This window comes from Lepisma saccharinum, chromosome 5, assembly GCF_977018435.1.
Source record: "Lepisma saccharinum chromosome 5, izLepSacc3.1, whole genome shotgun sequence".
Lineage (NCBI taxonomy): Eukaryota > Metazoa > Arthropoda > Insecta > Zygentoma > Lepismatidae > Lepisma > Lepisma saccharinum.
In genome coordinates, this window is record NC_139233.1 from 32,081,396 (window position 1) to 32,107,723 (window position 26,328).

The 26,328-nt window shown below is 38.2% G+C and overlaps 1 protein-coding gene across 3 annotated transcripts in view; it reads left to right on the top strand.

Annotated features, from left to right (window-relative positions):
- LOC145987746 (uncharacterized) overlaps positions 1-26,328 on the top strand; it is a 140,126-nt gene that overhangs the window by 102,851 nt on the left and 10,947 nt on the right. For all 3 annotated transcript variants that reach the window (XM_083122409.1, XM_083122408.1, XM_083122410.1), the window contains exons 20-23: positions 2,749-2,847; positions 9,852-10,046; positions 16,625-16,735; positions 21,512-21,600. In XM_083122409.1, the coding sequence (XP_082978535.1) occupies positions 2,749-2,847; positions 9,852-10,046; positions 16,625-16,735; positions 21,512-21,600 (494 nt within the window). The remainder of the gene's footprint in view (positions 1-2,748; positions 2,848-9,851; positions 10,047-16,624; positions 16,736-21,511; positions 21,601-26,328) is intronic.

Genomic DNA, 26,328 nt, shown 5'->3' on the forward strand with positions numbered 1-26,328 from the left:
GTATCGATGCAATTTGCGGTAATGTACATGGCGAAGATGGGAGTTTGCAACAATGACTTCCGCGAGACAATGCAGCAGTAGTTCATAGTGCAATCAGCAGATGGCATGTATAGAGGCGGTACGCGCACGCTCAGTGTTCAGTGTTGATACAGAGTGGAGTGAAGATGGTCGTTACACCACAACAACGTGCTCAGTGTGTCGTGTGGTATGCCAAATTTTCGAGTGTGACATAAACTCCCGACTCTCCTACACATGTCTGTACCGTTTACAACCAATAAATGTTCATAGTTTCTAGTTAATAGCGTTTTACTTTTCTGACATCCCAAACAGATGACCCTGTATATTAATGAACAAAAATAGGCAAATGTGCAAATATACTGTATTTTCAGACCTAGCAGTACCATTATAAAGTGGTAGAATAACGCATAACATTCATTATCAATGCATTGTTATTAAATAATATTTTTTTTAAAAAAATATTGTATCTACTTTTATTCTTTATTCTTTCTTCACATTTCCTTGTTTATCATAGACTGTTTTTTTCTCTTCATTATATACATTCAGCACCCAGGTCATGTTATGCTGTTGTTTTTTATGCAATTAGGTCTGAAGCCTAACCCAAGAAGAACAAATATTTCTCTCTTTATGATTTATTTTATTTATTGGACTCATTGTGTATAATCCTTCTCTGACATTTCTTTGTAATGAAGATTGTGCATGCTTGAAGATATAAAAAAGTGTATTTTTTTTTTGTTTGTGTGTGCATTTCTTGTTCACTAATCCTTAGGATGTATAATTTCAGAATCCCATGCCACTTGAGTTCAGTACCTGGTATTAGGGTGTTGGAGGGAGGGGGGGGGGGTTAAGGGTAATTAAACAGTAAATCCTGATATTCATTTATAAAGATTAGGGACACTGAATTTTCACGATGTCCAAAAATGCGAAATGTGTTGAATTGGTGTAATTTTAACAGTCCTTCACATAATGGCATCCTCAGTGAGGAGAACAAACCAACCAGCTTACAGCTATACTTCCTAGACTTCTAGGTCAGCTACATAGCCTAGCTGACACTGTTTCATACTGGTGTTGCTATGAAGGCTGAAAAGATCGTGCAAGTTTTCACTTGGACATTGATAGGGGATATTTTACTTTTCTTGTTGTGTCCAGATTGGTATAACTTACAACAAACTTTCTTAGGGATTATAATAAACATACAGGGAAACTTGAAACTGGGTCTAAATTAAGTTCCACAACTGAATTGTCAGACCTAAAAGAAGAGAATAGCATGATCCGCAGCTTTAATGTTAAAAAACAGACTTTGCAGCTTTAATGACTTGAATCAGCACCGACATTAGTATCATTCTGCTGTGTTATCTTCTCAGATGTTTCTTGGTGTGACCATTGCCAACTGCCTGAGAGTTCTGCTTGAAAAATGTGAGGAAAATCTCTTCTCTCTCTCAGTATAACAGGTTTCTCAGGCAGACTTCAGTGGAAGACTTGTCAGGGTGGGGAATGACAAAACAATAAACATAACAGAGTGAGACAACTTTAATACTTTTAAAGCAGAACTCCATTTTTAATGATTTGATTTGTTTTCAACAACTTTTGATTCTGTTCTCATGGGTGCTTATGTACATATACAGTGGAACCCCAAATTTTACATTTTCCTGTATTATACATTCAATCTTGATGGTCCCAACATAACAATTGCTATTAAAGTTTCCTTGATTTTACATTTTCCCGCAATTTAAGTTTTTCCAGCTTGGTACCCTGAATGCAGTGTTAAAATGATGAATATAACCCTAAATGTCATTTTCAAAACTACACTTATTACACAAAATGAAGATTTCCTTTCTAATAGTACATTTACATAGTTATCAGAGTACAGTCTATTCCTGTATAAAGGAATCCATTTTTGCTTCTGAAATATTTATAGCAGAATTAATCTATTTTCCATGATTTGCATAATTCTCAGAGTAATTCACACTTCAGAAAGTGTCGCATTAGTAAATAAACTCTACATTTCATGTTTAATAGTTTATTTTGCATTTTGTAATTCATTTTGCATCATATCATGACGAAACATGGTAGAAAAATGCACCTCGCACCTTTCAAAACATGAAAAATGAACATTAGAATGTGTTATTTCACATTTCCTGTTTGTGTCAAAAAAGAAATATGCGTGCCTATATATAAGGCATGTACTGCAATATAAAGAATCTTTTCTAGGAGGCTACCCCAGGCAGAAGATGTCAAAATTTCATATGGTAAAAGGGATTGAGTGCCACCTTATTTGATGGGAGTATTCCAAACAGTATATAGGCATTTTCTTTTCCAGGGTTTGAAATGAGTGCCCAAAATCTATTTCATGGTTTCGGTGAGTCCTTAACTTCATACAGGCTATTTTCAACCACATGAAAGTGCACAGGGCAAGACAAATTGTGCATTTTGGAAATTCATCCACCTTGCTGTCTTGAGGGGTGTCCAGGGGCACCTTAAAATTTTAGATTTCTCTAATTTCAAGCAAATTTAATGGGAAGCACTTTTTGGTAAAGGACATTGAATCCATGAATGGTTGCAAATTTTTATTTACTTTAAAGTAGTGTCGTCCTGTCATGAAAGTGCATTTGTTTACAGTAAAGTAACCAACTGATTTATAGAGCTGTTATTTCTGTAAATAGGACTTCAGTTCTTAATGACATATTAATGATCCCAAATTTCTATAAATAATTTTATTTTTATTTTCAGTATATCCATGACAGCTGTGAGCCATCAATGTTCTCCTTAGAAAGGTTGCTCTTCAGTGTCGCTAATGATAGTCGTTCCCATGTAGATGTGCTAAGACAGGTAATGCTTCTAAATAGGGAAAAGGCTTTTACTGTACTGTTGTTGATTATACTAAAAGATAATTAATTCAAATTTTAATACTTTTTTTTTGTTTTATTGGGAGTTAAAATATATATAATTCTCACCTCTGCTAAGAGTTATGAGGGAGCGGAAGTTGATGACCTAAATATAGGTATATGACCTATAGAATGTCCTAAAAAAGGAAAAAATGACCACCAAATGATACCACATGCACATTCAATTAAATATGCAACGAGGATTTTTTAATGGAAACAACCAAATAATTTTAAATAATTTAATGAAAAAGTTGTATACACTGAATGAATTGGTGTAAAATGCATTAATTTCCCGCATCTTTGCCTGCTGATGTAGTGTGGTGTGTTTCTGTGGCACTGTAAAGAAAATGAAATTATCTCAATCCACGTAAGACAATTTTTGTTTAGAAATTTAACAAATTGTATAAAAAATAGGGAAACCAAAATCAGGGATGCATCTGGGAAAGGGTTCATAGGACACGCTCTCCCCCCTGAAAAAGTAAGTCGGAAAAGTAACTTTTTAACATCAGAAATTGTTTGAAATATCTCACATACAAGCACTTTCTAAATATTTAACATTTTTTTTTTTTCCACTTACCTTACAGAGAGTTGCAGTACACCACCATTGTCTTTCGGAGGTTCTCAAACGAGAATCTTCGTCTGTTGTCAGCCAGAACATTCCTGTACATAGAGAAACTTCTCTGGACATCTGCGTATGTTAGGGGAAGGGGGGGGGGCTCATAATTCAGACAAACAAGGTCTCCTGGTGACAATTCTTCTTCCAAAATCTCCATCTTGAAATTTTCCCCTTCCAGAATCTTTACCATCTGGCACATTGTTTGGTATCCCAACTTCTTTCCAAGCACATATTCCAGTTTTGTCAGTACAGCTTGTCCGATGTCCCCAGCACTTCCTTTAAGGCACTTTTCGATTTTCTGAATCTCTTTCACAATGGACTGCATGACCACTCCTTGTTTTTCAAAGCAAGTTAATGATGTGGGTAAAATACCAAAGTTAGCCTTGATGTGTAGTAGCTGCCCCTTCAAGTCATAATCTGACATCAGGTCTTGGGCAATTGCGATGCAGGCAGCATCTTCTTTGCAGAAACTGTCAATAACAGTTTCACAATATCAAAATTCTCCCAGTAATACAGACGTTTAACCAGGTGGCCCACCAAGTGAGAACTGGTTGTGGAGGCAGGAGCACACCAGGAGCCGTCTCATGGAAATACTGCAACCTAGACGGAGATTTAAGGAACACCTTCGTGACACTAGACACAAATTTGTCTACCTCTGGAAAATGTCTGCAGACTTCCTCACATGCTCTGTGCAAGACAGGTGTGAGACACGTAACGCGGACCATTTTCTTGCCTTCTTTATAGCCTTCCCTGCCTTTACTATGTAATGTGCAGCATCTGACACAAAAATGAGAACACTATCGTGCACAATTCCCTGAGGCCATAGAAGAAACTAACTTTTATCGAACAACTTACAAATAGCCTGATGGTTGACTTTTTCCAGCACTTCTGTCGTCAGCAGAAATATTTGTCCAGGACAGTCTTCCAGTGTACCAACCAGCACATTCGCAACAAAACGGCCCTCTTCATCTGTAGTTTCGTCAATGGAGACGAAAATAGCAATTGGGTCAGCTGCCACAGACCAATTGGGTAGAGTTGGTGTATCTGGCGATGTCGATACTAAGCTTTTTGAAAAACTCTCAAGCACTTTTCTGGTATCTTATGTTATTCCTATAGCAGCAAGCAAATTGGATGATTCTTGTTTCGAATTGATTGTGAATCCTTTCCATGATCTGGTTGTAACATGCATCCAAATATCCTTTGCACAAAGTTGACTCATCAGGAATGTTCCGCCCTGTGTATTGTTCGAGGAACTCTTGTAATGCAGGACTGCCCATCTTTTTCAGTGGGATGTTTGCAGAAATCAGAGCTTTGCAAAGATCCTGGTAAAACTGTGAAGATTTGGAGGAGACACTCACACTTTGTCCCAGAGGGAGTTGGGGAGGTTTCTTTTTTCCTTCCGTCCGAGCTGTTGCTTTCAATTTTTTTTCCCTCCCAATGTGTTGCTGTACTGTGAAATGTTTCTCGGCACTCACCTTCACCTCACAAAGCTTACAAAATAAGACACTGCTGTCTGTGCTGAACACATCGCCATATTCACTTACGAGTTGGCGCAAGAAACACGATCGACTAGGTTTTACTTTAGGCATGTTCTGTACACGACACACTACTTACAACTGAAATGGGTGTGGTGGTGATTGACCTGTCGTCTGAGCAGCCACCCCTCCCCCACTCAAAAATCCTGGAATTCTCCAGAAAAAATTTCCCTGCGGGTTTCACCGCCTGGAAGCAGTATGACCTGTCACCTGATCAGCCCCCTCCCCATCCCCCCCTGCTCGAACATTGCAGCTTTCTCCAGAAAAATTACCCCGTGGGTTTCACCGTCTAGCCATGGTATTTCCAGCCTCACCTTATCTGATCTTAAATCTGAGTTTGCCCCAGACGGGCACCTGGTGGTTTCCCCTGACACAACAAAGACTGTCACCAGTTCAGCATTTCTTTGCTCGTAATTTGCAATCCTGCAAGATATATATATATACCCCAAAAGGGCTAAGTAAAAATCAAAGAAGGTAAAAGGAAACACTCACCGGACAGTAGAAAAATTCAAAATTTCAAAATTTTCGCTAATTTCATAGCATCATCGGTGTGAGGAGAAATAGACGGACACTGATGATGCTATGAATTTAGCGAAAATTTTGAATTTTTCTACTGTCCGGTGAGTGTTTCCTTTTACCTTCTTTGATTTATATATATAAAGGTAAAAGGTAAAGTGTTCCCCTGTGCTTAGCACCACGCCATGAAGGCGTAGAGGGGGTGTGGGGGTAACGCCCCACACTTTCTTGATCCGGTCGTGAGTGGGGGTGATGTGATCAGCACCACGCCCCTGACTGCCTTTACCCCCCAGGGTTTCCCCCAGGTACCCATGTTATTCGATGCTGGGTGGGCGCCGGGGCCGCTTCCAACGTTAGAAAAGTTCCCGGATTTGTACCGGCCGGGGAATATATATATATATATATATATATATATATATATATATATATATATATATATATATATATATATATATATATATATATATATATATATATATATAATGGATAAAAGCAAGGAGGGCCAAAAGGGCTAAGTAAAAATCAAATAAGGTAAAAGGAAACACTCACCGGACAGTAGGAAAATTCAAAATTTTCGCTAATTTATAGCATCATCAGTGTGAGAAGAAACAGAAGACGGAACCGGAAGTTGGGGTCCTGCAGAGTTGCCAGGTCCCCATTGAAGAAGAAGCGGTGCGTAGAACGAAAAAAACACTGTTTCGTCACCAGGCTCGTCGTAAACTGTGAGTGGGGAGGATGAGTTGGGAGGGAGGGCGGGAGGGTGGGTGAGGGTTGGGCATTACTGGGTGGCCTTGTTCAGGCCAGGTGGAGTGGTTGCACTCATGGCCGATATATAGGCCCTCTCCCATCTTTTGCGAACAGAGGTGTTGGCTGGTTGGGGTAGGAGGTGGATGATCGCTACCCGGAAGCAGTCGTTGAAACTGATGTTGTGGTGGTTGGTGTGGACGGCGACAGTGAAGTCCAGGTTGTGGGTGGAGGAGCGGTGGTTATTGATGCGGAGGTTGAGGGCCGTTGATGTTTCCCCCAGGTAAAAATCACCACAGATGTTGCAGGTGAGGATGTAGATAAGGTTTGAGGCATGGCAGGTCCCTTTGGGATGGAGGGTAAATTTGCCAGTGGCCGTGTGCACCTGGAGGGTGTGAGAAGTGATGAGGATGGGACAGGTCTTGCACCTGGGTCGGTTGCATTTATGGGCAGGGGGGTGTTGGATGTGTGGTGAAGGAGTGTTGTGGACCAGGATGTTTTGGAGGTTAGGGGGGCGTTTGAAAACCACCCTGGGTTTGTCGGGAAATATGTTTTTGGTTTCGGGATCACTGTGGAGGATTGGGAGAAGAGAGTGCAGTGTGTGCCTGATTTTGTTGAGGTGGGGATGATATTGGGTGATGAGTGCAGGTGGGTTGGTGGCAGCAGGTTTCTTGGTGGTAGTGGTATGTGAGGCAGCTCGTGATATTTGCTTGGTGACCAGGATGGAGGGATATCCACGGTTAACCAGGGCCTGGTGTAGGCGGAGGTTATAATTCTGGCGGGAGGTGGGTGAAGTGTTCAGGCGCTGTCCCCTGAGGGCCAGAGAGAATGGAATTGCTTTTTTGGTGTGGAACGGGTGGGAGCTGGAGAAGTGTAGGTATTGCATGTGGTTGGTGGGTTTTATGTGGATGGAGGTAGTCAGGTGTCCTCCCTCGATGTGCACGTCCACATCCAGGAAGGTGATCTGGTTGGGGGAGTGTGTCCAGGTGAATTTTAGGGAACGGAAGTGGTTAAGTTGGTCCAGGAAGGCTGACAAGGATGGTTCTCCATGTGTCCAGAGCATGAAGATGTCGTCGATGAAGCGGAGCCAGAGGAGGGGTTGGAGGGGTTGGGTAGCCAAAAACTCTTGCTCAAGTTGGCCCATGAAGAGGTTTGCATAGGATGGGGCCATTCTGGTACCCATGGCTGTACCTCGGATCTGTAGGAAATTTTGGTTTTCAAAGGTGAAGTTGTTACAAGTGAGGACAAGGTGGGCTAGGTGGGTCAGGAAGTTGGTGCTGGGGTTGTGAGGTTTGGGTCTGCTATTGAGATAGAATTCTATGGAGCGGAGGCCATGGGAGTGAGGTATGTTGGTGTAGAGGGAAGTGACATCAATGGTGGCAAGGATGGTATTTGGGGGCAATGGTGGGAGGGTGCTGATTTTCTGGAGGAAGTGGTTGGTGTCACGGAGGTAGGAGGGCAGAGCTTTCACAAGAGGCTGGAGATGGGAGTCAACAAAGGCTGAGATTCGTTCTGTAGGTGAGTTATAGCTGGACACAATGGGTCTGCCAGGGTTGCCAGGTTTGTGGATTTTGGGCAATAGATAGAAGGTGGGGGTGCGGGGATTGTCGGGTATTAACATGGCGGTGGTACGAGCTGTTAGGCCTTCAGGTGGGCCGCGGGTGTGGATGAAGTCCCGGATTTTGGTGAGGTGTTCGGCGGATAGGTCAGCTGTGGTGGGTTTGTAGGTGGAGGGGTCAGCCAGCTGGCGGTTGGCTTCCGCCAGGTAGTCTTGAGAGTTCAAGACCACCGTGGTGGACCCCTTGTCAGCTGGGAGGATTTTGATGTTGTGGTTGTTGCGGAGGTCTCTGAGCGCTTTCTGTTGGGGGGGATTGAGGTTAGGTTGGTTGTGAAAGTTATTTAAGAATGAGCTGTCAGAGGTGGTGGAAATGACGGCAGTGATGTATCTTTCCAAGGGGTGGTTGGTGGGCAGGGGGGGTGGATCTTGGGAGGAGGGGGGGCTAAATTGAAGGAGGCTCGGGTGGGTTTCACTGGTAGTAGTTTGGAGTGAGGGATTTTTGGCCCAGAAATGTTGCCATCGGAGGCTGCGAGCAAATGTGTGTATGTCAAAAAGTAGGCGGAATTGGTTGGGGGGAGTTGTGGGGGAGAAGGTGAGGCCTTTGGATAAAACAGCTATTTCATCAGTGCTCAGTTTATGGCTGGATAAATTGAGTACAGTCTGGTTGTTTTTGAGTGGGTTAGGGTCATTGGTGGTCATGGATCTGGTAGGGGTGGGTTTGTCCGTGGACTGGTTGTTTCCCAAGGTGCGATGTATGGGAGTGCAGTTTTGGTTTTCAGGGGGGGTCTGTGGTGGTGTGGGAGGGGTGGGCAATGGTAGAGGGGGGTCGGGTAATAGCGGGCATGTTGGTGTGGGACTGAAATTGGGCGGCAGTGGAAGGGGAAGGGTGCAGCCAGTCTGAAAAGCTTGACGGCAGAGATTGGAGAGTTTTTGGAGGTGTTTAGTGTTAAGATCACTGGCAATTATATATAGGCATATGTTCACCTTGGTGAAACTCAAGAATATTACCAAAATGAAAGAAGTGACAAAATATGATGAAACAAGCACTGAATATTCTGAAAAATGACTGAAATTGGGAAAACTGACCTAAAACCTGAAAATTGGCAAAAAATGCAAAAAAAAAATGCACTTTAAAATTACCTTTCTTGGGTTGTACACTAAGTGTAATATTGTGTATATTTAATGGGCATCTTGTCCGAGATGTCAGAAAAAAAGATGACATTTCATCAACTTCCGCTTCCTAGTTATGATTTTCAATGGTTCGGATCCCACTTTAAGCTGTAGGTTCAGTCCCAATTAGCCTTTCTGTGCATAAAGTAGACTTAAGACAACAATTCAATTTATAACATTCAGCAAAAATAATAAGCCAATTTCATGTCTGTGATTTTTTATACAGTATGTCAAGTTTGAAAAGAGCAGCTAATAGACATAAAAGGCTCCCATTCTCTAAAGCGTAAATTGTCATCCTTGTTAGTAACTTCATGCATGTGCAAATGTCATACCAGTGCTGTGAACCGAAAGAAATGCATTTGGGAGAAGTGAGTTGTAGTTTTTAAAAATGCATGATAATTCAAATTTTATTAAAACATGTTTTCAGCAAAAAAAAATCCAGCTAAAATATTTTCAGAATTAATAATGTAAGTGGTGAGTTTTCACTTTATTTTTGCTTCTGGCACACATTTGTCAGAAGTTCCAGGGATGAGCCCTGGGTAAAACATTCATCATTCATTCATTCTCATAGCCGCAAGTGACCCAAAAGGTAAAAACTGCTGTAAAATAATTGAGTGAGAAATAAATTTACATTCTTGTCGGGGCATATTTTGATGAATTTTTAGGTATAAAAAAAATCATAGCCCTATTAACCAATTTCTGAACAACTTTTAATTGTTAGTGTTGCAACATCAGTATCAGTTCAAAGTGACATCAGTCCAGCCCTAATCTGTATCATTTGCTAATTATAGTGTATTTTTTGTGTGCAGGTGCTTTCCTTGATTTCTCGTATCAGACAACAGGAACTTGACTATAGGAAACAACTGTACAACCTAGGGCTAAAGACCTCCGAACGACTTGCTCTGCCCGAGGCCTCCTTGAAACGACGGAAGTCAAGAGCAGCGCAAGAGGAAGAAAGTGATTACGAATGCGAAATTTGTAGGGCTAATTTATATGTCTCTTTGGTAAGTGTGCAGTGATATTTTTTGTGTTTTGGTTATTAATTTCAAACATGCAGCACATCTTTATTTGAGGAATGAACATGGCTAAAATTAAATTATTGTATAAAATTGAAGTCTGAACCAGTGCAATTATGACGTATTCGTATCAGAAAGAATTGATTCGAATTTAATCACTGAGACTTTTTCAGAGGCCAAGTTCCTGCGAAAATGCCACATGACCTCTTCACAGGATCTAAATAGCCTGGAAATCATGCAAAGTGCATATTTTTTCATCATATTTGCTGCAACATGGTGGGGGGAATGGATTTTGTGATTTAAGTGATTATCTCATGTGAAACATGATTATTTTATAGCAAAACTTTGGTAGATTGCTATGATGTAGTAAAAAAAGTAAAGAAGGTAAAGTGCTCCCCTGTGCTTAGCACCACACCATGAAGGTGTATAGGGGGTGTGGGGGTAACACCCCACACTTTCTTATCCGGTCGTGAGTGGGGGTGATGTGATCATTATCATGCTCCTGACCACCTTTACCCCCCAGGGTTTCCCCCAGGTACCCATGTCATTTGACGCTGGGTGGGCGCCGGGGCCGCTTCCAACGATAGAAAAGTTCCCGGATTTGAACTGGCCGGGTATCGAACCCGGGACCTTTAGCATGGTAGTCAGATGCATTACCGACTGAGCCACCACGACCACAGTGTAGTGGTGTAGTGTAGCTACGATGTAGTTCCAATAGAAAATTTATAAATATTCTGAGCTAGTTTGAATAGTTACAATTTTCAAGTACAGCGGTGCTCCGCATAATGAATGTGTGCACAGGCTGGAAAATGTCCTGCATCACGAACCACGTAAATATCGTCACACATGATTAACACCTCAATAGGTGCACTTCGTTACCTTATACAAGCAGGCATGCAGGGTACTGTACTTTATACACAACCAGTGTAAAAATACAATTGTTATAAATGCACTATAAGAGAGACTGACCAAAGTTTTGAAAGCCATCATAACTTACGTATGTCAATAACTGTATGTACATACAGGGAGGTTATTTCAGTCGTTTACCGCGAGCCCGTCGGCCACTCAGCGCCACCTTCATGCAACAGGTCCCGTCAAATTGCGTTACAGGAAGTCCGTAACAGAAACAACTTGTTTTGTAATGTTTCCACTTTTCACAATTGCAGTTACAATTACAATTGAAATAAGCAGGTACCTTGTCGCAAGGATGCTGGAAAAGGTGTCCTCCCAAATACATATATACAAATATTTCTGGCACCTTATTTCTGACATCTAATCTTAGATTAGACATCGCTTACTTTATCCTCGGAAGGGAAGACAGCATCCCGTCACATAAAGCGAACCGAAACCGTTAAATGATATTTAAAAGTAATAATAATGATCACTAACCTCCTGTGTTATAAGAGATGTTGAAAATGACCTCCTTCAACAGCAATACAACACGTTTCTTAGGTTCAAGAGATCCTGTCTCTCGTAATTGCCTGACCACTTTTCTGCAAGAGTTCGTTTTCACGTAAGTATCGTACATAAAAAAAAACTCTTTGTTCAAGACTATATTTGTTTAGCGGAATATGTTTAGCGGAATAACTAATAAAATGAATAACAATTGACATACAATAAAGCACTAGCACACCAACTCAATAACACAGTATAAACAACATGCGTACTGATAAACGCAAACAGAAGTGAACATGAATGAGTGTAGACTCACTACGTCTGGTAGCCAACAGTGTTGCTAACCATTTTCCGGCAATGTCCCTACAGACGTAGTCAAAATCTCCCTACAACTGACCAAATGTCCCTACGCCAAGTAAAGCGACTAAAAAAAACAACACCTCATTAGCATGCAAAACAGAAGATAAAATATACACATTTACTTACCAAATCTTTCTGCTCGGTGCTTCCACAATTAATGAAGGAGCGAATATACAATACAGGACCGCTCCCCGATTTTTGTAATATTTCGCATACTCACTAATTGAGGTCTCCTAATCACGAATTTGAAGTTAAAATTTGGGGGTCACCTGTAGAAATTGCAAAATAAGTGAATTTGAGTGGTCCGCGATCGGCACGATTGCTCATTATTTACCGGAAGATTTTGTGTTCCCAATAGTTAAAAAATGTAATATACATTGCTGATATTACTACGACCCCAAATTTTAACCATGTTTGCCTATCCTAACCTAACCTAACCTAACCGTGAATGGTTCGTGGGGCGATCCGTCAATGGTTTGTGGGGTTACCCGTGCATGGTTTTTCGACCCCAAATTTGAATGATGTTTGCCTTGCATGACCTAACTTAACCTAACCTTACCGAGAATGGTCTGTGGGGCTATCCGTGAATGGTTTTGCACTAATTGTGATTACGAACCGATAAAAAATCTTATTCATCATCAAAGATGCCATTTTCGTATCCTGCAATTTTACGATCGATGCACTGTTGCCAAACTTACCTGTAATCAAATCAGTCCACATTCCACATGTTGTTCTACATCGTGATTGTCACTGTCACATGTAATCACCTTCTGTAGGCAATATACCGAAATCCATAAGTTTATTAATTACCCCCCGGCAATCCTCCTGCACACTCCACCTAAAAATCTGTACAACATTAACAACTTTTTTAATGTTCTCCTCCGCCATTCTTGCACGATCCATGCTCTCCAAGTATGAAATCAACAGTGGCAACGCTGTAGACAGCGTAGCTAATTGCGAACGTCAATTGTTCATATCAACAAATATGGCTACCATACTTGTATACGGAGAATCATTTCAAGAATTGAAAAGCTTATTTTACAACTTCTACACGTTAATGAACATTTTTCTCCTCACCCCAACATGTTAAATCATCACGACTAATTATTTTTGTGAATATAAGATGTAGCATAGATACAGAATGGTCCGGTATTGTAAATTCTTGCCTTAATGAATAATAGGGGTGTGCAGGACAGAATTTTTTGGTTCGGGACGGGAATTTTTTTAAATCCAGACATTCGGGACAGGAAAAATTTGCAATTTCCCGACCAAGTTGGGAAATTTTCGAAATTTCCCAAGCTCAGGAAATCTCGAATTCTACACGTCATTTTCACTTTAAGTGATTGTTTTTGCATTTCTAGAATAAAAACTTACAATTTATGATAAGTTCCAGAAACTTACAATGCAGAAAACGTTCAGAATTAACGACTTTTTAAAGTGACCATTCGGTATTTCCCGACTGCTTGGGATCCGAAAAGTCGGGAAGTCATTTCCCGAAGTCGGGATCGGGACAGGAATTTTTTTTCCCGATCCCGGTCCTGACTTTTCGGGATCCTGCACACCCCTAATGAATAACGTTGAGTGATTTACTGTTGATTATGTTATTTGAAGTCATACATGCTGCTGCTGTGAAGAGATAGATGTTGGTTGGTGATGCTGTATTTCCTGCAGTCTTTAACAATTTTGTTCGCATTTTATTTCTCTTTTTTGTTTTTGTATCACTTAACATCGAAAATATTCTTTCCGTTCCCATGTTAGAATGTGGCAATGTTAGCACTATTTTCGCGAGAGTGGAAATGTTTTCAAAAAAGAACTTGCCTTGAAAGTTCTTGGTAACCGATAACATGTTCCAAAATTCTGATGGAGATTTGTTATTTAGTTCTTTTTTTCTCCTCGTCGCTAAAGTATCCAGATAAACTAATCCATTCATTCCAAACCGAGAACGAAGAAAGTGCAACTGACTGGTGAGTAAGCTTTGCACCTTTGCACAATAAAATGTTATTTTCCAAGATTGAAAAAGTTCCTACGTTTTCCCTCATTTGGCAAATCTGTCCCTACGCGGGCGAAATATAGTGAAAAGTCCCTACGGTTGGCATCACTGCCGACACTGTCGCATTCGTGCAGTATGAAGCGCCGTCTCGAGGCTGACAACTCCCCCGATAAGCTGCCGGTGCTCTCGCGACAACAGAGGATAAAGTAGCGATGTCTAATCTAAGATTAGATGTCAGAAATAAGGTGCCAGAAATATTTGTATTTGGGAGGACACCTTTTCCAGTATCCTTGCGACAAGGTACGTGCTTATTTCAATTACAATTGTAACTGTAATTGTGAAAAGTGGAAACATTACAAAACAAGCGGTTTCTGTTACGGACTTCCTCTAACGCAATTTGCCGGAACCTGTTGCATGAAGGTGGCGCCGAGCGGCCGACGGACTCTCGGTAAACGACTGAAATAACCTCCCTGTACATATTAATTAGTAAATTCCTTGTGTTTCCAACATTGATAATCTTTTTTATATTCCCTGCATTTTCTTATGTTTAACGATTTTGGACCAGTCTCAGAAACAGGGTGGTGTTCATTATGTGGTATGCAGTTTTAATTTGTTTCTGGGACTCGTCCAAAATTGTTAAACTGCATACCACATAATGAACACCATTCTGGAATGGATTGCATTTATTATGCAAGTCACCAATGCATCGGTATCAGTGGAAATCATTGGCATTGGCAGTGCTATCAGTAATCATTCAACATGTTTTGTGATTATGTAAACTTTCCCCCCCAATAGTTGTTACAGTTACTGATCCTACAGGGTGTCCAGAAAATTATGCAACCAAAGATTTGAATGTACGTAACTTTTGTACATAAAGTGATAGAGACATAAAACTTACACTGTGTGAGACATAAAACTTACACTGTGTATTAACTTTGTACATGTGGATATTTTTTAAACATTAAACAAGAAAAGAGTTGAAAATTGTAATACAGAAAGGTAGATAGGTTAGTTTTATGTACAATAAATTTCAACTCTTATATTTCTTCTGAATAACATAGCCAATTGTCAGGCACACCTGGCACTGACCTCTGACATGACCAGTGTTGCCAGAACACCTCGTAATTAAACAGCAACATTTACTTTAAGAATATTTTATAATTATTCCCATAAATCGTCTGATAATTTTTTATGCCTTACATTCTTTTATCAATTCAATAAATTCCCACAGGGACTATCGATAAACATAAAAAATTATTGCAAGTGACTCCATACCTGTCTTTTATCCAAGTTTATTTTTACTTCAATCAGAAACTTTTTTACACCTTATGCCAGCCACACACCAGATCCGACACAACGCTACGAGTCATTTTTGTTGCAAACCGACTCGGGGGAAGGTCTAACATGGGGCTCTTATGGGCGGCTGCACACCAGACGAAACATTCGACTTGAGTCACCTTAAGTCACATTGCAGCAATTCGTGAATGTCTGGGGAATTTGGTAACAATCTGCGCATGCGTGTGAATCCATTCAATTCAGCCACAGACATCTAGTTACAGCACGGAAACTTCATGCCAAAATTTTCGCACTGGGGAACATTATAATGGTGGCGATATTTTGATTTAATTGCAAATTAAACGTGATTATATTCTGACACAGGAGATCGACAAAATAGAAAATCTGGATGACCAGATTAATGTTGCCCTTTGAAAATAAGCTAAATAGCTCATGTATTGTTATTTGAACTATTAATTAAGGTTTAATTAAAGACCAAAGCAAGATGCTACAACCTTTTGTATCTTTATGAAGATATTAAGTCATATTTTGAGATATTAAAAACTGACTCTATACACAACATATAAAATGATACATTAATTTTGCATGTACATGCACATTGATCCATTGATTCTGCTGTAAACTGTCATCATGTATCATTAATCTGCTTCCCAAATTACAAAAATAGGCCTAGACCTATTGTGTACATAAACGAAATCAGCCATCAGATTTTAGCTAACTAATAAAATGACTCATCGTGTCACTTTGTGACTCGTCACGTTGCTTTGTGACTTGTCGTGTTGTGCTCCGTCGCATTGGATCCGGTCTACGGGTGGCCTTAGTAACTTTTCCTGCATATTGAAAGTTCATGTGGAACATGATTTTCTTGTTTAATGTTTAAAAAATATCCACATGGACAAAGTTAATATCCAGTGTAAGCTTCATGTCTCTATCGCTTTTTGTACAGAAGTTACGTACATTCAAAATCTCGGTTGCATGACTTTCCGGACACACTGTATTTGTAGAATTGCATATGAAGCTATCAGAGTATTAAAATAGCTGTGCTTTTGTTACTTCCATGATAATTGGTCTTTTTAATAGTGTTGCACAGCTTCTTTGCAGTCCGCAAAATACCCAGACTGGAAATGTATTGGTATCAACCATTAGCAAGATAGCAGCATAGGTATTGACTCAGCTCTACGATACTCACTACAAAAAGTGCCACACTAATTTGTAAATTCCATGATCATTTTTTAATAATTGCAATGTTGCTGAATGTAGGGAAAATGAATAAAACTTTGGGCTAATTTTGCAACATTGAAGACAGCCTGGTATAAAATAGCAAACCTCTGTAAAACTACTTTAATATTCTCTTTGGGATGAAATGGTAAGTGCCAAGTCTGTCAAGTAAAGAGAGTGCTGGAAGAATGTTTCAATGTTTCTGAACAATAAAAGTTGCTTTGCAAATACAGTATCCGAAGCCAGTGGGTTATCATGTAAAATAATTAAATTCTTTCTGTTCTAAATTGGGCATTGATTTTTCTAGGTAACGAACTCTCATGAAGAGGGTGTGTATTGTCTTCCTCATGCAATAGAGTTGTTGACGAAGAAAAGGCATCACCTGAAGTACTGCAAGCTTATCTATACTTATGATCAGGTAAGATAGTGAATTTTGTATTTCTTCTAGGACCAGGACAGATTAATCATTATGCTATAACTATTAACTATAATGATAATTTTACTGATCCAACATTTCTGTTAATAACATGTAAGTTGGTAACAAATTCTGCCATTGTGGTACTGTCTTTGTTAATATAAATGTACAATCAATGATGTATGGGTTGACATCTGCTTATAGTTTACAAAATCTACGTAGACAGTGCATGTAGTTTTCAGAGTATTAACTTTGGTCCTGTGTAGGGATGTGACGAAGCTGAAAATTTACTGATTCCCTCATCGATAATTTTTGGAACTGATTCCGATACATAAGATTATTCAACCGAAATGGAATATTATTTTCAGCATGACAAAAATTTATTTGCTATGTACATTTCTATTGCATATCATATATATTCTCAAGGGATGCAAATGTACAAAGAAACAGTTATTTTTAGTGTTTTTTTTTATTGTATCTTTTGTAGGGATGGGACCGATTAATCGGTACTCTATCGGTATCGGTCGATATAGGCATATCGGTGTATCGGTTTATCGGTAAAATATTTTACCGATCCGATATATTGATTATTATCTGATAATTTAGTGCAAAATTCTGCCATTTTGTTGTAATTTTTATGAATAATATCCATGCCCTACTTTCTGAAAAAGTAAATGTCTAAATATGCAATTTATCTTGCACTGCAGTCACCTTGAAACACACATTTATTAAAGAGGTCAGTGAACCTTTCAGGTTCTTCAAGGGCCATTTCTAATTTTATATCGGATCGGTAGAATATCGGTTATCGGTATCGGTAAATTTTATATCGGTACTTTATCGGTATCGGCCAAAATTTCATATCGACCCATGCCTAATCTTTTGTCTTTTATCTTGGTGTAAGCTTGAGAAAGATTTGCGAAACCAGGATGAACGTTGCAGATAAAATAAAAAAAACTATTAAAAATAGCTGTTTTCTTGTACATTTGTATCTACAAAAAGTGGTTATGCGAACCTTTAAAAAGAACATAGATTCTCAAGAGATTTAACATAGTACGCAAGCAGTTCTTTGAAATGCAAAATGAATTCCTGTTCTTAATGTTGTAAATTTAATGCTGGCAGATTCAAATTCAGAAACATGAGTTTTTGAAGCACTTCTGGAAGTAACCTACTGCTTCTCTTATCATAAATCTGTCCAGCAACACTGAAAACTAGATCAATAAATATTGATACAGCAGGTATCCCAAGTATTTTCTTGCCATTTGCTTCAGGTTTGGGTACTCATTTTTGAATTTCCAATACAACAGCGGGTCCTGATCACATGGAATAATCGGTTCAGGAATGTACTGTTTTATTTCTGATTTTGAGGTAGGTTGATCCTCTGAATGAGTTTTTACAATAATTTTATCTTAAAAACTCCACAGTGATGAAGATCCATAACCTAATTTTCAATAAATCTTACAAAATTAAAATATAAAACTTAGAAGGTAAAACTCTAGCATTATCTGTACCTGTTTAAATATCGGATTTTTGACGATACCGATGCCGATATGTCAATTTCTGCTGATTTTCATACATCTGTAATCGGCTTCGGCATATCCATAGTCCTGTGTAAAAGAGACCAGTAAATAAACTTTAAATTTCGTGTTTAAGAGTTGATTTTGCATTTTGCAGTTTATTTTGTCTCATTTCATGCATCGCAGCTTTCAAAAATATGAAAATGAACATTACAGCATGTTATTTCACGCAGCCTCCTCGATGGCGCAGTGGTAGTGTCGCTGCCTTGTAATTAAGGGGTCCCGGGTTCGATAACGGGTGGAGGCACATAGTGGTTTGGATGCCACTTTAAACTGTAGGTCCAGTCCTGATTAGTAGAGGCATGCAAATTTTGTTTTTGACGAAATATGAAATAACATGCTGCAATGTTCATTTTTCATGTTTCTGAAAGGTGTGAGGCGCATTTTTCTACTCTGTTTTGTCACGAAATAATGTGAAATGAACTGCAAAATGCAAAATATACTCTTAAACACGAAATTTACTGTTTATATACCGATGCGACACTTTCTGAAGTCTGAAGTATCTTATGAGTTATGCAATTTACGGAAAATTGATTAATTCTGCTGTAAATATTTGAGAAGCAAAACTGGACCGCTTTACACAGGAATAAACTTAATACTCTGTAACTACATAAATGTGCTATTAGAAGGGGTCAAATCATCCAATCATCCATGTTATTTCACGTACAGTGTTTCTTTCAAAAACAAAATTTGTGTTAAGTTCTTCCATATAAATCTCTGAATCCAAGTATTTAAAAATTCTCCCCTACAAAAGAAGAAGACATGCTGGCAGGTTAAAAACTAAGTGAAATATACTTGTAGTCTAGAAAGTATTGGTGGGCAAATACATTTTATCTTTAAGAATTTATTTCTCATGGCTTTGCCTCAAATATGAAAACATGCCTCATGCAGAAAAGTATGTGTATTTTTATTATACTAAACACAGGAACAAAGCAGCATGGATATAAAAAAAAGACCACAAAGGGCTATCTATATCTTGGAGATATCTCCTTCCTACCAACAGGGTAAGAACAAAATCTAAAAAGTGAAAACTTGGTTCATTTCCTGCCTAGTTCTACTGTGAGTTCAGTGCAGCTCTGATCTTTTATCCTGTCTTGCCCCCGTGCTGGAGTGTGTATCACATCATGCTACGATGCCAAGGGTCCCGGGTTCAATTTCCATCCTGTGCATGAATGTTTGTGAGTGTCCATTCATCAATTTCATCATATCATCACTCATCCCCATCTTCGTGCAAATTAGCCAAAAGTGGCACAAGAAGCGAAGTAAAATGAAACAAATCAATCAATCAATCTGATTATGGAGTTGAGATAACCTGAAATGTCAATAGCCCTTTGCAGCCTTTTAGTTTCACACTGTTTTGTGTTTTGTTCCCATGTCCTGATTTGAATACATGTAAGACTATTACTATTTTGCCACAAAAATGATAAGAAAATATATAAAAACCCTTTGAACAATCTTCTTGTTAGTTGGCTCACACATTTATGGTGTATAAATGATCAAGATTTTGGTACAAAACCTGGACACATTTTAGGTTCAAAAGCAGTATATAAAATGGCATTTTGGTGTTAAAATGGTGAATATAACCCTTAATTTGATTTTAAAACTACACTTATTACACAAAATAAACATTTCCATTCTACGAGGGCTGCTGGAAAAGTTTCTACAAACTACCACCAACAGTGGCGCTAGTGTTCCACTATTATAAAAATCGGAAGAATAGACCTTTTTTATGTTTAAATTATCTTTGATTGTTTGTTTAAGCCTATTCATTTATATTTAACAGCAGTTTGAAGAAGTAGTTCCGTGTGAAAAATGGAAATTTCTCGTGAACACTTTCAGGCAATGATTTTTTATGATTTCAAATGTAGCTTAACACTGAAACAATGCATCGAGCGACTTCATTTGGCTTTTGGGGATGAAGCACCATCCAATAAGACTGTGTACAATTGGTGTTCCGAATTCCAGAGTGGTCGCACATTTCTCAGTGATGAATTTCGTGAAGGTTGTCCATCCACCTCTGTTGTTGCCAGTAATGTTGATGCTGTGCGTGAAATGATTGAGAGAGATCAGCATGTGACATACGATTTTGCATGGTCATCTGAACGTACAGAAACTTTCAAGCCGTTGGATCCCACCCAACGTGACCAAAGCTCAAAAACAGGCTCGTGTAAATTGGTGTAAAGAAATGCTCAAAAAATTCAACCGAGGCAAGTCAAATTTGGTGTACTACATCGTTAGAGGTGATGAAACTTGGATCTATTCATACGAACCCGAAACTAAACACGATGGGTGTTTCAAAGTGAGCCGAAACCAACAAAAGTTGTTCATTCGAGGAGTGTTCCCAAGCAAATGACCGGACATGTGGCAACAATAGCTTTAGAAGATCTAACGACTGTAAATGCTGAGTGGTATACAACAATGAATTGCATAAAACAAACCCAAATCGTCGCATTATTCTTCACCACGACAACGACAGTTCCCACTCAGCACACCAAACTGTTGATTTTTTGTCCAGTAAAAAATGTTGAGTTAATGACTCATTGTCCATACTCACCTGATTTATCACCTAATGACTTCTTTTTGTTCCCACACATGAAAAATAAGATGTGTGGTGAGCGATTTGTCTGGCCTGAAGCCGCTGTTGACTCATTCTGAACAGCGGTTTCTGAGGTATTAGCTTCAGAGTGGAAAATAATGCTTTCAAAATTGGTTTGAGCGTATGTAAAAGTGTATCGATCTTAAGGATGAATATTTTGAAAAACAATAAAGCCATTCCCAGAATTTCACATGTCTTTTTCAATATTGATTGCAGAAATTTTTCCTGCGGCCCTCGTATTAGCAAATTTATGTGGTTATCAGAGTATTTATTAAGTTTGCCAGTGTGTAAAGCAGTTCATGTTTACTTCTCAAATATTTACAGTGGACATGAATTAGTAACTCCCAGGATAATTCAGACTTCAGAAAGTGTTGCATTGGTAAATAAACTCTAAATTTTGCACTTTTCCGTTCATTTCGTGTCAAAATATGATAGGAAAATGCACCTTTCAGAAACATGAAAAATGAACATTACAGTGTGTTATTTCATATTTTGTGTGTCTGTCAAAATTGAAATAGGCATGCCTCTACATATTAACATCTCATGGTCTATTCTCACATTTTTTAAAGTCTCCGAGTTCACTAACTCTTATGTGTTTCTGTATTTCAGGCTGAATTGAACGAACTTATACAGAAGTTGCAAGAAAGAATTGAAGTCAAGAGCCACAAGAAGAACCAATCAAAGCACAGTTCACAAAAGTAAAACTATAGAGTAGTGCTGTAGTGCAATAGACTTGCCGTTCAATGTAAATAATGTTGTTTTTTTTCCAGATTGTAGAGATTGATTGATGGGGTGGCCAGGTATAAGTTAGCTGTCTACTCTATGCAAACATAAGAAAAGTACAGCAGAGATTCCACTGCCAAATGCCCCCCCAGTCCTTGCAGTTTGACAATAACTGCGTAAATATCACTAATAAGCACATCTTGTACTGTAGGGTTTTAATGTGTAACTGTGTTTTAATATTTTAAAAAGAAACAATAGGAGTGTTTATTTTCATAAGAAAATGTTTGGTTGATACAAGGCTTTTTAATATGTGATATTTTCCAAATTGGTCTACAGGGCACTCTTTATGTGCAGCATCTAAATGTGATTCATTTTTCTTTTTAATTGAGAACCTTATTTTATTGTTACTGTGCATATAGTTGTTGCATCACTAGTGAATTAATTTGTGTGTCTTAATCCATAACCAATTCATGAATACTGTAACTCACTTTTTTTCAGTAGTATTATGAAATATAGATGTTCCAGTAAGAAAAGAAAACTTGGTGGATAACAAACTTGTTTCAAAAAATTGAAGAATATTGGTGAATTGACACAAAGCGTGCTGTTACCTTCACTTGGCTATTATTGTTTTTTTCTATATTTATAAATCTACAATGAATTTTTGACCTGATAACGGTTGTGGCACATTTGTTATTGTTTTCTGTAACATTTCAACTGTATCAAACGTTACAGCATTCAAATTTCATACACTTCTTCTTGTATGTTTTATTGTTCATAATTTGTCAGTGCTTTTGAGGGAGAGGAGAGTTTGTAACTAATGTATCACTGTTTTGCAATGATTATTTTTCAATATCATGAAGGATTTACTTTATTTGTCATTGTAAGCATAAACTTGCCTTTAATTAAATAACATAAAAGTATCCACGTAAATGCTTTCTTTTTCTGTTATACCACAGAATTTTTAATGTTTTATCATCCTGTTGTATTTGAGAAATAATCATTGTCACTCTCCCCTCTGATTATTCTTTTGTATGATTTTGAAAATTCTTGGACAAAAATGGTATCAAACCATGAGAACTTTTAGAACAATAATTGGAAAGCAATTCAAAATCAGAACTGGTTCTTACGATAATTAAAGAACACCTATAATAGAAAAGGAAGGCAAATAATACATTTGTAATTTTTCAAATGTGAATCCATTGAGAAGTTATCCAGCTTTTTTTTTTATGTTCCATTTGTGATTTGTTTCACACTGTGAAATTAATGTTGCAATGAATTTAGTTGTAATCTGAGAATCAAATGTGCTCCTGCCATCATAATTCATTACTTCCTGTTTTAAAAAATAAATATGGAGAAACTAGTTTCTCCATATTTCTATACTACCGCGTCTCTTTTCCCAATTATGAATTCCTGTTTTTGTTTTGTTTGCTCTTGCTTTGTATTTATTTCTTTCATGTGTGTACATATGATCACTGTTAGCATGAATTCATCACTGTACAGATTTCTTTTTTCGTATAAAACATTGTACTATGAACTTCATTTTGCCATCTGCCAGAAGGTTTTACATTAAATGTATGTGTTCAGGTGTGGCATTTACTTAACAAGGATTATTTGATATAGGTTGTTGAGAGGTAACCAAAGTGTACTGTATTTAAAAAATTCAAATAAGGTGTACTGATACTAATGCTCAGATGTGAGACTGTTATTATTATTATTATTATTATTATTATTATTATTTTACTTTGTGTATTGGTCCTAGTGCACCAGGAAACTTATATAATAGTTTTGAGTATTCTTCTGTATATTTTTCTTTTTTGTTTGTTTTTATTTATACATTTTTTTTAAAGAAATTAACTCTTTTATTGCAATTTGTATTTTTCTATTAGTGATCTGGCCAGTTGTTGTTTCCTTTCATGTATTTAAAATCCTGCACAATACTGTAAGCTAGTATATTGACTTTTTTAGAAAATGTTATTATTGTTTTCCAGTAGGTATTGATTTTAATGTTGATTAATAATTTTACTTGAGTGTTCCAACATTGCAAGTTAAGTGGTTTTCCGTATATTGTTTTTTTGTGATATTTGTTATTGAGAGTTTTTGGATGTATCCATCATCCTCACATCTTGTCCAAGGACTTTACCCATGTTTCTGAATGACAACTAGGGGTGACTCCCAACGACCATGCATGTGCAACTATGAGTGGTGTAGCATGGCAGTTATGTTCTTTTCTCTCATTCTAGTAGTGTTTTTTTGGGGGGAGGCAGATATTTGTGTGCTGTAAAAGATGCAATATCTTGAAGGAGTGTTCAGGTGGGTGCACACTGATGGACCATGTTACATAACCTGAGTTGTGAACAAGAAATATGACTACCAGTACAATGGCCAATCGTTAACATCATTGTACAAGTATGAGAACAAGCATTACAATTTTTCTGTTGAATTTGCGCATTATATCCTTGTCTGTGTTGGGAAGATAGAAGTATTCTACACTTTCCACCCAGTTCTTTTTCAATTCCTGATTACTGTATTATTCACTGGTTATGTCCCAAATGGATTGTTTCTCGATTCATTTTAAATACAGGGTGTCCATAAAGTCTCATTACAACTTTAAGCTTTTATTCCAAACACATATGAAGAGATAATTAAATTAAATTTGTCACATAGTAGCAGTATATGTTCAAGTTTTTTTTCATAACATAATAAACCTCAATATGAGTACCATTGTTTGCACGAATGACGTCAAGGCGAAAATCGATTTCGCGCCATGTCCACTCTAGCATAGCCTCATCAATGGTGGCTATGGCATTGGTGATCCTTTGCTTGAGGTCAGTAATGTTCCGTACCTTTGTTCCAAATTCTAGGGGCATTATGTCTGGTGAACGAGGTGGCCAGGGAATAGAGCCATCCTGTCCAATCCACCTACCGGGAAATGTTTGGTCCAGGAAGTCACGGACATTTAATTCCCAATGTGGTGTTGCACCATCCTGTTGGTAAAGGACGGTTGGTTGAAGGTCAGCCAATTGTGGTGTCACATATTCAGTCAAAAGGTCAAGGTAAACATTTGCAGTAATTGTTTGCTCCGCAAAGAAAAATGGACCAATGATTCGATTGAACATCAGTCCACACCAGACATTCACCTTTGGACTGTCTCGTTTGAGGTCCAATGTTGCATGGGGGTTTTCTGAGCCCCAAATTCTCGCATTTGTACGTGTTCAGTTTACCGGAAACATGAAATGTTGCCTCATCAGTAAAACACACTCGGTTGAGGAACATTGCATCCTCCGATATTCGATGAAGCATGTCCACTGCAAACATTTTGCGTTTCGGTTTATCATTGGGCTCGATGGCATGCAACAGTTGCACTTTATACGCATACAATCGCAGGTTGTGGTGTAGGACCTTGTGCACTGTTGATTGTGGTAGCTGTAACTGTCTGGCAGCAGTGCGAATGGATTTCTTTGGAGAATTAACAAAGCCTTGTCCTACACGTTTGATGTCTTCTTCTGATACTCGTTTCCTTCCACTTCCTTGCTTTATCCAAAATTGTACCGGTCTCCATGAATTTCCTGTGCCATTCACAAATTTAATGGACGTATTGGTGGTTGTTTCCCCATACCTAGTCCTGAAGTTTCGCTGAGTCTGAGTGTCCCATTTTGTGTCAAAGAACCACGCCACACATTGTGCCTTTTCTTGCGGAGTAGCCATTTTTCTTTCGAGGACCTCTCTTTCTTCACAATATTACTTGAAATACACAAATGGACTATTTAGTACAAACTTTAATAGTAAACGAGTACAATTAAAAAAATTTCACTCAAATATCTCATCATTTGCATTTGCAGTGAATTTTTGAAGTTGTAAAGGGATTTTATGGACACCCGGTAGTTCCATGTGGAAACTTTCCCCTTTTCGAGAATCAAGAAAAAAGAAAATGAAAAACTGAGATACATCTGAAAGTATATTTCAGATTGGTCACACTATTTTGACTGCCAGCATACTACCTGCTGTTTAAACCTGTGTTATTACTAGAGTCGCACATTTTTTGTAAATAAAGAAGCAAAATTTCGGTATAAAAACAAGAGACAATTTCGGGTTCAAAAGTGGTAAATAAAATGAAATTTCACTGTTATAGCGGTGAAAAAGTGGCATATAAAATGACATTTTGGTTTTAAAAATGTGAATATAATCCCAAATTTGATTTAAAAACTGCACTATTACACAAATTAAACATTTCCCTTCTAAATAGCACATTAAATCATTACCAGAATATTAAGTTTATTCCTGTATAAAGGGGTCCATTTTTGCTTCTCAAATATTTACAGCAGAATTAATCAATTTACCGTGAATTGCATAACTTGCAGGATACTTCAGACTTCTGAAAGTGTCGCGTCAGTATGTAAACGGTAAATTTCGTGTTTGAGTCTATTTCGCATTTTGCAGTTCATTTTGCATCATTTCGTGACAAAACAGGGTAGGAAAATGCACCTCACACCTTTTAGGAACATGAAAAAATAACATTAGAATGGGTTATTTCACATTGCGTGTTTTCGTCAAAAACAAAATATACATGCTTCTAGTTATTACTGGCTATTGCAATGGACTATCCTGCAGGTCTCACAGGTTCTCATATGGCTACTGTGACCAGTTGGTATACATTGATCCATATAGCATAATGGTTGCAGCATCATGGTTTCTCAGTGTACACC